Source organism: Nannobrachium achirus, assembly GCF_963921795.1.
Source record: "Nannobrachium achirus genome assembly, chromosome: 7".
NCBI classification, from domain to species: Eukaryota; Metazoa; Chordata; class Actinopteri; order Myctophiformes; family Myctophidae; genus Nannobrachium; species Nannobrachium achirus.
The window spans coordinates 25,969,903-25,984,523 of NC_137816.1; the positions used below are offsets into that span (position 1 = coordinate 25,969,903).

General features: G+C 43.1%; 1 protein-coding gene across 4 annotated transcripts in view; it reads right to left on the bottom strand.

The window, feature by feature from the left end:
* The window catches only part of ulk3 (unc-51 like kinase 3), a 47,555-nt gene that overhangs the window by 1,206 nt on the left and 31,728 nt on the right, over nt 1-14,621 (bottom strand). For 3 of the 4 annotated variants that reach the window (XM_080729321.1, XM_080729323.1, XM_080729324.1), the window contains 4 exons: nt 14,441-14,519; nt 10,882-10,922; nt 3,457-3,504; nt 2,965-3,031 (listed from right to left, as the gene is read on the bottom strand). In XM_080729321.1, the coding sequence (XP_080585447.1) occupies nt 2,965-3,031; nt 3,457-3,504; nt 10,882-10,922; nt 14,441-14,519 (235 nt within the window). The remainder of the gene's footprint in view (nt 1-2,964; nt 3,032-3,456; nt 3,505-10,881; nt 10,923-14,440; nt 14,520-14,621) is intronic. The other variant, XM_080729322.1, reaches the window with a different exon arrangement.

Consider the following 14,621-nt stretch of genomic DNA (forward strand, 5'->3'; position numbering starts at 1 on the left):
GCGGGGCGGTCATAGACTTCAGAGAGACCACGCTGTGACCAAAAGACCACAGGCTCCACCGCCAAAACATCCAATGCGTTCATCAACAACGTATGTGTCCTGTCAAAAAGTCCTTCAGCAAAGTAGTGAAAAACGACCTACTCCCACAACTTAAGCACTTTAACGCTGGTGTCCCTATTTTGGACTTTTTCTGCCTTTATTGATAGGGGATAGTGGAGATACGACAGGAAACAGGGAGAGAGACGGGGAGTGACACGCAGAAAAGATCGTCGGGGAATGGGATTCGAATCCGCAACATGCTGTCAGGCTGCACAGAGCCTATATGTGGTAAGCGCCTGGACCGCTAGTCCAAAGGGCGCCTGACATTTCAACACATTGCTGAGGCCTGGAATCGAACCTGGGACCTTTGCCTTCCCAGGCGGGGGCTCTTTAACCATTCAGCTATGTGCACTTGTAGATCAGCCATTTTCGAAAACATTGGGAAAAAAAGAGGATCGCATCATTGATTGTAATAATTTAACTAAAAACTAAATTAAAAATGTATATTAATTGAAGCTAATTATGTTTTAACAACATATAGATTGCCTCAAACATATTGTTTTTAATTAAATAATTATTACAATCAATGGAAATTTGTCCTGTGAAAAAATGTGCAAAGTCACCTACGCCCTTTGCGCTCCGAGCCCTCGATCGGTTAAAGGCCTCTAAACTCTAAACTAGACAATTCTGTAAATAAATTAAGATAATTCGTTTTATGGCCTGTTTGTGCCGTCTCAGATAAACACCTAAAACGTGCAAAACAGTGACAGTGCTAGTAGGATTAGTTTTTCCCTGCTAGACTTGGTGGAAGTTTATGTCTGGTGTACTTTAAGGTCACCAGACAGTGCTGGGCGTTGCTGTGACCCTCCGGCACACAGACAGCTGCTGGCTGGCAGGAGGCCAGCGTGACACGGCTGGCCGTGTGGGTGTGTTAAAATAACACCAGAGACCAGGAAGAAGCAGCCACGGTCTGCGTGAAACTGGAGCCTCCTCCACATTCTCTCTGACACCCTCCTACCCCCTCCCCCACTCTCCCACTCCCCTCTCCCCATTTTTGGAGCTGTGTGAAGCACAGGCTCCCTATACGTGGCTGTGTGGGTCTGTGTGTCTGTCTGTCTGTCTGTGTGTCTGTGTGTATGTAGCCTGAACTTCCTAAACTTCGGCACGCCACTAGTCCCACAGTTTTGCCACCACACACTCGCGCCATATGTCAAATCGACCGCCTTACTCGGGAATCGTGGGCTATTACTTTTCTAAGAGAAAGGTTCTATAGTTTAATTGATATTAATTTATTAGTGAATTAATTTTCCCCATTGACTTATAATGGGAATCGCAAAAACTCACATTCAATTATTTGTCTCTCGCAAACCATAGGGGCTAGAGTTTCAAGACTTGGAGAGGAGGTTCATAATGATTTCAAGGATTAAATAAAAAATAATTGTGTCATTTGGCCGCATGGTGGCGCCATAACACCCCACTTTACGTTTTGGCCTGTAACTCTTGAACCGTACGTCGGAAAATTAAAAATATTTTTTCCCTGGATTCCTTGGGTCATGACGCATCTCCCCATATAGGCCACGCCCATTTGCGCCATGATAGATTTTCCGCCATCTTGAATTTTCTCCAAAACACACTTTTTGCTCCTTTTCCTACATATTTTCTTCAAATGTCACAAAAATCGGTACACACACACACACACACACACACACACACACACACACACACACACACACACACACACACACACACACACACACACACACACACACACACACACACACACACACACACACACAGCTCCACTTCACACGGGTGTGATTTTTTCATCCATAATTCCTCAGGAATTCCTGACAGAAGACAGGATATTGTCTGGCTTCAGACGTCGCTATTATCCATCCATCCATCCATCCATCCAGCAGCTGAGCTTTTCAAATCATGGTCGCATAGTGGAAGGATGGACGCACGCACGTTCAATAAATGTTAAATAATATTTAATGAAAATGAACATGCAGGAGTATATGGTGTGTGGGTTGAGAGAGAGTGATTGTGTTACATGTGTTGGGTGTGTGTGTGTGTGTGTGTGTGTGTGTGTGTGTGTGTGTGTGTGTGTGTGTGTGTGTGTGTGTGTGTCTGTGTGGAGACGAGTGTTCTTGGTTAGAAGCAAGTCTCTCTTTCACAAGGCAGGTTTTACAAGAGGCCAGAGGACGGCGTGGCCCTCGGCTGCACTGGGGTGGAATCAAAGAGCCAGACGCTCCCATGTGGGGGGGCAGTACGCCCCCCACCCTCCCCATGTGGGGGGGCAGTACGCCCCCCCACCCTCCCCACGGGGCAAGAGAAAGACTCATGTTTTACTAGTGGAAAAAGACCTCCATTTAAACCCTCTAATATAGTCATTATTGATCAGTGTGGCTGCAGGGCTGTCAAAGTGGGGCGATGTATTGCACTAACACACACACACACACACACACACACACACACACACACACACACACACACACACACACACACACACACACACACACACACACACACACACACACACACACACACACACACACACACACACACACACACCCACCCCAATACATAATGTGCTGCATGTACACATGCACACACTTAAGAGCATTTTTCATGTCAAATAACCCCCAAATTGATATGTATTTTGGCCATGGACCCCCATCTGTATGGGTTTTGTGCCAGGTGGCCCCCAGAAGAGAAGATTTATGTAAATAGAATAATCAAATTTTGGAGCAGCTTGCAGTGAGCTTATTAGTGAGGTTATGTGAGCTTATAGATCCGTTTTTATAGGCAACAAACATACACACATAAATGGTTAAAGTGGTTAAAATGGTGCTTAAGAGTATAATCGTTGCAGATGTACAAGCAAAAAAACACTGCTTTAGAGTACACAACATGGCCACTTACAGCTTCTGGCAGATTCTGACAGTGGTTCTCTTGCCAGTGATGCTACATCCTTCTGAGTCTCCTGCATCTGAAAAAATAAAACAAATAACAATAATAATATATGTATAGAAATAAAAAGTCAGCAGCAAAGTGACAATATTAACAGGTCCTTAAAAACCTGGATTCTTGGGGCGCCATGATTTTCTTCCACCCTAACACATGATGATCAGGTATTATGATTATACTATGCCTGGTTGTCAGGTGGGTGGTGACCCAGCTGAAGGTAGCCACACCCAGTGTTGGTTGTATGGTAAAAGGGGAGGGAATGAGTTTATGATGTCATTAACTCAGTGTTTTTCAGTTGGACCTTTTGACTCAGAGGCTTTCAGCTTTCAGAAAGTAACCAAAAATACACAGGGAAGGCAACATTTTCACATTGTAACCACACCTGGGGGTCTATTAGAGTAATGTTAACTCCATAGACACATGCATACCTCTTTAACAAACTCTTACCTTGATCTGTTCTTTGAGGTATTCAGCCCTGGTCATGAGGCTTTTAATCTGGGGAAAGAAATGCCATGTGTTGATGTATGATATGTCAGCATCGTTACAAAATACAATTCATAAGAATGAAAGAAGAATAACAATAAAACAATAAATTAATCACTTACAGTATTTTCTGGACTATAAGGCGCACCTGACTATAAGGCGCACTGTCAATGAATGGTCTATTTTCAAACTGTTTTCATATATAAGGCGCACCTGACTATAAGGCGCACATAATAGACGCTACCGTTGCGTTATGCATCAAACAGATGGAGCTGTGCTAAAGGGAATGTCAATGTCAATGAATGATCCATATATAAGGCGCACTGGACTATAAGGCGCACTGTAGTTTTTTGAGAAAATTAAAGGCTTTTAAGTGCGCCTTATAGTCCGGAAAATACGGGTACTAACTTTAGCAATAGCATTACTATTATGGAGCTAACATAGCTAACCAGCAAAAGAAATAGCACATCTGCAAGCTCAGAATGCGCCGCAAAGCATGCTTTGTGACCTTGTAGATCGTCTATTTCCGGAAAAGATAGTTTTATTGTAGAGCGCAAAAAACAGAAGCGGGCCTAGTAGTATGGAGCCCTTGGGAATCCAGTCAGCTAAGTAAATAGGGTTTAAGTGGTTAAATAATAGAACAAGGAATTAGAAAATATACATTAGCCTATAAGCTCCTTATGCAAGGTCATTCCAAAGTCTAGGGGTCCTGTGAAGTTCAGCCTAGACGTGGGAACAGTCATAAGGGTTTGGCCTGAAGACTCCTTTTTGCTTGTGATGCCAATAAAGCCCCTTGAAAGGCATTTGTATTGCTATGCCTTCCCCTCTCATTTGTCTGTCGGGTGGAAACCTCATATGTTACTTTTCAGTATTGAAATCAGATCTACAAGGTCAAAATACATTGCAGTACTTTTGATGCTTTTGTGTGATGCTGTATTTACTAGGATCAAGTAGGGCAGGGGTATTCAACTAAATTGTCCAGGGGGCCACACTGACAGAAACCCAAGGGGCCGGGGGCCGCACTAACGCCTGACTGGAGTCACTTCACTTGAATATGATGTAATATGATTAGGGATTAGCCTACTGTGATTATGGTAAAATGAAGCTCACGTTTCATATCGCGCAAACCATACCTATAACGTTCATTAGCCTAAAAAAAAAAAAAAAAAACGATTTTGGATTTCTTTCTTTTTTTTAACTTTTTTTTCTTTCAAAATATTTTTTTCAAAATTGCTCCAGGGGCCACAAGGAAGGTCCCCGCGGGCCGCATTTGGCCCGCGGGCCGCCAGTTGAATACCCATGAAGTAGGGCGTTAATTTACAAAAAAACACAAAAAAACAGTGGGGGTGATAATAAGAGATCCAAGGTTAATACTGTAGTTTATCTTATTACATTACATAACCATTAACAGTCTGGTAAACTGGTAACTGAAAGCAACATGGCTGCTTCTGCATTCAGTAGTAATGCTTGGCACGAGGCGTTGTGTGCTTGTAGATCTGCTGTTTTCACTCATTTTGTATGGCCTTGTATGGTGAAGCAGGGCTTTACTTTGCGAAAGAACGTACAAATTTGAAACTTGAGATACAAGGTTTCTGCCCGACAACGACGACATGCTCTCTAGCTTGTAACCTGGTAACATTGTAACACATGTTAAGTTGTAACCACTTAAAAACCCTATCCTTCATGGATATGAACCCCCCCTCCCTGATACAAAATCACTTAGCAGACAATGTACAAGCTCAAAACACGTTGCATTGTGGCACGTAGTGAGCTTGCAGATCTGCTATTTTGACAGAATGTTCGCCCATTATGATATAACCCAGAAAATGGGTGCTGCTAGAGTTCATGTGGTTAAAAAATAAATTTCTTTCCTGGCCTAGTGGTCCAGGCGCATACCACATAAGCTCTGATGCCTGACAGTGTGTCGCGGGTTCGAATCCCGATCCAGAGGGTTAGGGCTAGGGCATTCTCTCCAGACAGAGTCTGTAGCTATAGCTACTTCAAAGGAAGAGGGACAAACCAAGTGGGCGTTCCCTTTTCTTTGACGATGGCTAGCCAGATTGGGGTTAGGGTAAAAAAAAAGAAAAAGAAAAACATATTTTTGTTGTATATCCCAAGGTTCTTGGACTGGTGGGGGAGGGGGGGGGGACCACCCCACATACTGTACAGCACAGGTCCTAAAATGTTATTAAGAGACCATTCCTGAGATTATGTCTGTCCGTGATGAAAGCGTATTAACCTACCAGCTAGATCAAGGCTGGCTGTGGCCTCAGCAGGCTAAGCCTGGCTGCTGAGTGGGAATTACAGCTCTGGGCTGAGGGGCGGCTAAACTCCGCTTTACAGTACATCTCAAACGCACAGGGAGGCCCTTCCCCAGCGGCATGTGTCGACTGACTCTCTTCTGGCTTCTCACACACGCTTTCCATCTTCAGAACCCCCCCCCCCCCCTTCTCCCCAAGCACTGCGCTAGATTATTACAGCCGCATCTGAATTTACTTAAGCCAGGCTCCCATAAAACTTCAAATAGGGAGGTCTAAGGGGGCCCACTCCCCCCACACCCCCACCAGCCCTCTCTCTGAGGTTTGTTGTTGAAATTCTGTTGTCTGTTGTTGGCTGGGTTTCTGGCTGAAACAATGTGTAACAAATGCTTTCATTTGCACAGAGAAACGGCACTATTTATTTTCTTTTTGCCACCATTTGTAATATCGTCTCTAGTCGGCTGGAAAACCAAAAGTAACAGATCTGAAGCTCAATACGCGTTTTGAGCTTGTACATCTGCAACGATCATTCTCTTAACCCATTTAGGCCTAACCTATAGAATAGGGCTAAATCAGAAATTAGCCTACAAAACAAATATGTTGCTACATACTGTACATGTACTGTAAGCCCCTCCCAAACAGCAAAATGTGTTCCCGGCCCCATTTTTAAATATGTTATAATATAATTTGTTCATCTTTATGTATGTTCAGAATGTTTTTGTTCCCCCCCTCTCTGAAACTCTTGGGAGTTTGAAATGCACAACACAAAATGATGTGCTATACAAAACCAAACAGGGCTAGAGAATCACCCATAGGCCAAATTCAAATTCATAGTCTTAAAAGGGGGCGGGACCGTATCAGTTAGTAGTTAATGTATACTTTGTCCGTTGTAAGGTGCCGCGCACAACGCAATGCGTTGTTAGCTTGTAGCACCGCACAGCTATTTTCGGGAGCTATGTTGTGTGCGCTCATGTGCATGCGTGTCTGCGATTAGCGCACACACACACACACACACACACACACACACACACACACACACACACACACACACACACACACACACACACACACACACACACACACACACACACACACACACACACACACTGGTGTAAAGTAACAAAGTACTTTTACTTAAGTACAATTTTGGGGTATTTGTACTTTACTTGAGTATTTCCGATTCTCAATACTTTTACTTCTATTCCACTACATCTCGGAACCAAATATTGTTACTAGTTACTTTGTAGATATTGATTATATTGTAAAACATTAACATCAGCCCTATAAACATTTTGACCATTTGAAAATAGCCGATCTACAAGCTCACAATGCGTTGCATAGATCTTTTTCAAATTTTTAAATGTTTGTGTACATTAGAAAACTTGTGAAATGGGACATTTTGCATGATGAGTACTTTCTACTTTTGTCCTTTAAGTACATTTTGATACCAATACTTTTGTACTTTTTTTAACTCATTTAGTGCCAGCGCCCTCTAGGGGCCATAGAATGCCAGGGTATCTCTCATAGGTGAGCGCTTTAGCTTCCAGGACCTCACCTTCCAGGACCTCACGTGCTCACGTTCATGCACGTCATGGAAAGGTCCCGGATGATAATGCTAACAGAATGGCTATTCCCATTTTGTCATCTAAAAGATCATTTTTGGGCGATTTCGCCGTAAATAAACCTCGCGCTGCTTCCCTAAAGACACAATCCAGAGATATAAGCCTTCAAAGATGTGGTCTTTCATTGGATTAGGCGGAGATTGGCGATTTCGTTCGCAAATAACGGCCGGCCGGGAGGTTGCTAGCTTTCGGCTAGTAGCTAGAAAAATCAGGCCAGGCTTCAGAAGGCCTCTTATCATTTTATTAATTTCATTAAATATCCCGGACTAGTTCGGGATAGGCACCCTGGAATACGTCGCGCCGCCTACAATGAACATTGGGTGAACATTGGGGGGGTCTAAACTTTATTTTAAACCATTTTCAATGGAATAAATCGTCGGAGCATCTAGCGTCTCTCGTTGGTGAGCGCTGGGCGAGCCGGGACCACCCACGTTGCTCCAAGCAGCTCGGGGTAAGTAAAATAGCAAATAAAAAATTGTTTTTGATCCCGAATATCCCGAACTAGTTCGGGATAGGCACTTAAAGGGTTAAAACTTTTTTTTAATGTTGAATTCCAGATTTTTACTTGTATTTCTACAATGCAGTAATGGTACTTTTACTTGAGTAAATTTTCCACCACTGCATGCACACACACACACACACACACACACACACACACACACACACACACAGTGTGTATGAGCCACGGACAATGGGACATCAACCACAGTGCTCCGGTGCTTCTAGGGAAAGACACAGCAAGGCATGGCCGCTAAAAGCGTCTCAGAGCGGCGGAGAAGCCTTGGACCCTCGTTACTAATCTGACACCTTTTTTGTAGAAGACTTGTACTTTTTTAGCGGTAAACAGCGGATTCTATATCATTTTTACACCTAGAACTGCTTGTTTTAAAATTCGTTTTATCAAGTCGCATTTTCTCCACCTCGCACAGCTGTGGGGGTAGTTTCAGAAGATAATGATATGCACGCTCAACTCCGCCCCCTCCCCCCATATTAGCCAATCAAATTAATTTATGGCAGTTACTGTACAGAAAGTACTACTTTCAGTACAGTAACTGCAATAAATTAATATGATTGGGTAATCAAAGGTAGGTTTACTTGACATCATCAAAAGATTGCTAATTTAATAGCCTTATTTAGCTGTTTTGGGTGTGACACGCCCAGTTTAAATGTCGGGTCTATAATGCATAGGGGTGTAACGATATAGTAACTGCATCGAAATATTGTTTTTAACTTTGAAAATCGAAGTATATCGAAATGAAAACAGCTAAAATCGAATCGTATCGTTGATCGTATCGAATCGGCAGTGCAAATAATCGATTGTATCGACACTACCTACTTGTGCATTGTATTTAGCATTTTTAAGAAGTAGGGGTTTAATTACTTTTCCTTTCCATATAGCTACACTGGTCTATCAATAAATGTGTGTAATGCAGGTTTGTCATTATACAATGTCCATGTATTTGGCAGATAATCACTATGTTTACTATGTTTACCATAATAATATGTTTCCCTTAAAAACCTGCACTATCCACACCTTTCACACAGAATGTATTTCTTTGCTAAATAGTTACTATATCGATTTTATGAACTTTATGATTTTATGAACCAATATCGTCCATGTATCGTATCGTTAACCATGAATCTTGATGCGTATCGAATCGCTGTTAAAATGTATCGTTACACCCCTATAAATGCATTATTAATGCACTATAATTGTGTTTATAATGCACTATAATGTGATTATAAAGGCTAACACATGTATGTTAACTTATAACAACGTTTATAAGTGCTGGTCATAATGCATTATAACTACCATAACTTAATTGTAACGTGTATGTTGTTATTCTTAAGTATAAACATTTATTACAAGTGTTATGAAGCAAGGTTATTATAATGCTTTAGGATTTCTTCCCCCCAAAATTGCAGATCTACAAGCTTGTAGATCTGCTATTTTTGGGCTAATCACTCCCCCCCCCCAGAATATGGAAGCCATGGGGTTCAAGTGGTTAAGGCCCTCTGTTTATATATTAATTATTCTCAGAGACATTGGCAGGCTGCCAGCACAACCTGATTCCTTAACCACATCAAAATGTTCAAAAATAGCACAAAAAAAAAGAAGAACTAAACAAAAATCTCATCTCATAATGTGACGTGTTGGGAGTCTTGGGACCTTGTAGACAAACTCCGAAAACAGCCGATCAACAAGCCCACAATGCGTGCGTGGCTTGTTGATCAGCTCTTTTGGCTGCGCGGCACCCTGTACACAACCAAAGTGGAACTCAGGCTTTTAACGGAGAGAGTAGAGTTCAAGGCTCCTATTATAAAGATCTATGTGTGGAGGAAGCAGCAATCTGGTTGATGGATCATGCTATTCTCCTCTACTGTGGAAAACATTCACATGTGAATGCAGAGGGGGGAGGAGGGGGGGAGTACAGTGACAGGCGGCCTCTTGTCAGAGCTAACCAGCTAACTAGCCGTGCTCCCGCGGGCTTTATGGAGGAAAGGCCAGATAAATTATATGGACGTTCTTCCAGTGGGCACTCAGGCATAAGGCCTCCCTCACCCTCACCCGCCCGCCCAGGGGCGTCACAAGGGGGGGAAAGTGGGACTGAGTTACCAGGGCCCAAGGTGGAGGGGCCTTAATAATTTTATACTTAAGCTGTTGAAAAAATAGCAGATATACAAGCTCACAGCTTGGCACCGAGTGCCGGGCTGCGAGCTTGTAGATCTGCTATTTTTGAAAAGTCGTGAAAATGTGTGCAAATCTTTTGTAACTCAAATTTTGCTTCTTGGGTGGTCCCTGGAACTTAATATTTTGAGATGGGAAACATAGGTTTTAAAAAAAAAAACCTTAGAAGGATTTGACACAAATGTTCACGATTTTTCAAAAATAGCAGACCTACAAGCTCGCAGCGCGGCACTCGGTGTCGCTCTGCGAGCTTATGTCTGCTATTTTTCAATAGTTAAAGGTGATACACCATGCATTTAAAAAGTATTTATGTCATATTGTTTATGTCCCAAAAACGTTTTTCAAAAGGTTTGAGGCTAAATTACCACTCCTGAATAGAGAGCCTCTCTCATTTTGAATGGCTTTCAGAGCATTTTCAGCTGCAGTACCACCTTTGGCCTGAACTGCGCCACCCCCCAAAAAACTTTTTGGGAAAAAAAAAAACCTTTTTAAAAAAAACATTTTTTTTTCTTCAAAAACGGCCGTCGATGACGTCAGCGACGGCAGCAAATCTAGACAGCCTGTTTTGAGAACCTGTGGGATGCTTTTAACCTCCGCCTTCCCAAAACCAGAGAAAGACACAACGGTCAAAAATGGGACTTTGTGAGGATAGAAGGTGCTAGTGGGACCCCAAAAAAAGGTTTTAAAATAGGAAAAGTGAAATTTCATGGTGTATCACCTTTAAAGCACAAAATAATGCATAATAATGCATTCCCAGTCAATGAATCCTTGTACCCAGGGCCCAGAATTTGGTGCGACACCCCTGCGTCCGCCCACTCACCTCGCCATGGAGCAGCTCTCTCCTGCGGCCCTGCGGCTCGGCTGGCACACACACAGACACAGAACAAGGGTACAGAGAATAATGAGGGGACGCAGACAGAGAGAGATTGGAGGGGAGGAGAGGGGAGAGAACAGAGAGAGAGAGAGATGGATCATTGGTCTACCCAATCATTGTGTTTGCACAAGGAGAGGTAATTTACTGAGCTGGGTTTGGGGTTTTGCTAGCGTGTCGAGTCGACCAGGGGGCTCCGCAAGGGAGAGGAAATCGCTCTAAACTGGGCCAGTCTTTTATCAATTAGACTGCCATCCTGGAGCAGAGAGAGAGAGAGAGAGAGAGAGAGAGAGAGAGAGAGAGAGAGAAAAGAGAGAGAGATAGAGACAGAGAGAGACATAGAGAAAAGAGAGAGAGAGAGAGACAGAGAGAAAGAGAGAGAGAGAGAGAGAGAGAGAGATGGGGGTAGCAAAGCATGTTGGGAAGCCACGCAACAAAAGACCCACTGGTGGCCAAACAAAGGGCCAATGCCCCCCCTTCACACACACACACACACACACACACACACACCGGTGTTGTGTGCTGTCCCACACACACTTGAGAGAGAGAGAGACACACACAGCACCCTGATCGTGGAGAGGGGGGGAGCACAGGGAATGCAGAATGATTGGAGCACTTCTCTACAGAGATAATAGTTTTTATTTGTTTCCAGTGTGTAATAACACAGAGAAATGAACTGTGCTCCGTCAATGGGAACCAGATGGCAGGGCTCTTGATACCACACACAGGCTGCTGGCACAGGGATTCATCCACAGGCTCTGAGCCACATCTGGAGGGATGACTCCAGCGAACGTCTTCCATTAGGACCATCTCTCCCGCATGAGGTCATGACGGAGCCGGGGCTAATAGGCGCCAGGCTGAAGTGCAGTCAGGAGAATGCTCTCTCTCTCGCTCTCTCTCTCCAGGGGCGTCACAAGGGGGGGGGGGGGGGGGGGGGAGTGGGACTGAGTTACTACCGAAGGCCCAAGGTGGAGGGGCCTTAATTGTTTTATATACTATGGCTAATGAAAAATAGCAATATACAGACATATACAAGCTCACAGCGCGGCCGGCTTGTAGATCTGCTATTTTTGAAAAAGTCGTGAAAATGTGTGCAAATCTTTGAATATATGTATTTTTTAAGCGAACATTTGTAACTAAAATTTTGCTTCTGGGGGGTCCCTGGAAGTAAATATTTCCGTGGCCAAATGCATATCATTTTAGGGGTCCTTCACATGAAAAAGTTTGAGCACCACTGACATAGAAACATAGGTTTTTCAAAAAACCATAGCAGATCTACAAGCTCGCAGCGCGGCATAATTGAAGTGAATCCTTGTACGCAGGGCCCAGAATTTGATATGACACCGCTGTCTCTCTCTCTCTCACTGAGTCTCTCTCGCTCACGTGACTTTTAGTCTGCCTGTCACTGTACGTCTCTTTCAGTGTTCTCTCCCTTTCTCTCTCCCTTATTCTTTCATGCTCTGTCATTATTGAAGTAACCGTCTCTCTCATACCATCCCACTCCCTGTCTCTCTTTTTCTAAGCCTCACCCCCAACCCCCTACAATACTCAAAAGATACATGCAGCAGACAGACAGACAGACTGACTGACTGACTGAGAGGAGAGATGGAACCATCATTTAAACATCATCACCATCTCTAATAACAATGACAGCCATGGCCTGGCTCTCTCTCTAATACACGCATGCCATGCACACATGTAACTCCCATCTCATAGTCAGGGTAAAATCAGACGAATACACGCACACACGCACGCACGTTTTCTCTCACATATCAACGATAATTAGCGCGCGCACACACACACACACAAAGGGAGAAAAAACATACACTCACTCACTCACTCACTCACTCACTCAAATACATACAGTACACATGAACACAGAGGAGTATCTGATGTACTGTAATGGCAGATTCCAAATGCAGAAAAGTCAATGACTGTCTGTCCCTTTTGGCAGATCACACCTGTGTTTATGGTCTGGGAGAGAATGGCTTAGTGGTCAAGCAAAGGTCGGAGCGGGCTTGTGAGTCGTGACCCATAGTTACTGCTTTGAACCAGAACGTGTATAACACCAGATTTATATTAATTTATTGCAGACAAGAAAATATCTTAATCGCGTCTCACAGTGTTTGGGAAAATTACTACTACTACTACTACTACTCTGCCACCAAAATGTGGAATGCCCTGACAACATCCATTTAAGGATGTGTATCGGTTTTGTCTTTCAAAATTGGACTGAAAAGCGTGCATTCACTGAAAGAGGTTCATTCACTGCCGCTGTTCTTCCTTCATCTCCTTTGTACATATAGGGCCCTAGTTTGTGCATCTTAAATACCAGGTCTTATGACCAAAATAGGGCCCATCGTTTTTTTGTATTTGTTGATGTTGATTGTATTTTTGTGTAAATCTTTTATGCCATGTTGATGAATTGAATACATAGGACCACAATGGAAACAAGTCCTTTTTTGTGTTATCCTTTTGTCTGACTGTAACACGTGCTGTTTACATTTCTGACTAATAAAGTATTCAATCAATCAATCAAATCAAAATCAATCAATTGCACTGTGGATTTGTGAAACAGTGCAAAAAGAATAGCCCCCCCTTTATGCTGCGCTATGAGCTTGTAGATCTGCTATTTTTGAAGCATCTTGAAAATGTGTGTTTTAAAGCGAACATTTTTAACTCACATACCGGTATTTGCTTCTGGGGGTGCCTACTAGAACTAAATATTTTGAGATGGGAGTCCACGACCAAAGACATATCAATAGTCATGTTTCCATAAACGTATTCGAATTTCGAATATAGGAAGCGAATTATCAGAAATGCGCATTAAGACAAAGCGAATTTAGCCTGTTTCCATTTGCGGGTGTCATTTGAATTAGCAGCGGTCCCATGAGCCGACTCCGCGCGGTCCAGCTGAACACAGCGAAGCGCTCCCTACCTCCTTGCCCACCACTGGTTCTGTCGGAGGTTGACTTTGCGCAACAGTCTGTAAAGAGCTACAGCTAGCACGTTGTGAAAACGGGAGGAATTTATACACGGTCCGTGTCACTCTGTGTGTAAAAAACGGTTTGTTTTGTGGGCTAACGCTATACAATGAACGTTAAGCGGCAGGGGAAAGTGTTAACTTGGAGAACGATGGACCAGAACGTCATAATTTATTTGCATTTATTGGCTGACCCGTTTCCATTCACTAATGCGCATTTAGTTTTTTCGATAAAGCCTCAAAATCCACCTCCTCCAAGCGCATAAAAGTTTTTGTGGATAATGAAAGTTTATTCAAATTTTGAAGTGTTTCCATAAAAATGTATGCGCAAAAGCCTTAATGCGCATTAAGAGGCTTTATGGAAACGCCACTAATCTGGGAGTCCCTGACATGAAAAGGTTTGAGCAACACTGATATAGCAACATAGGTATTTTCAGTATGTTTTAGAAGACATTTTTTAGAATCTGCCACAAGTCTTAATGGGTTAAATATAGAAAAACTAAATGCTAATGGGAGTCCATGTACCTGCGAGTGCTAGCAATAGTTCTCCTAGACACTGCTGGTAGAGGTCCAGTGAAATGTTCTCATCCAGTCCACTCTGCTCCTGGAATGAAACACAGGAAAACATGCTGAAATCCAACCACACACAACAGAACAGTGTTTCTCAACTGATTATTACACGTATACCACCAGAATCCTGACTTTG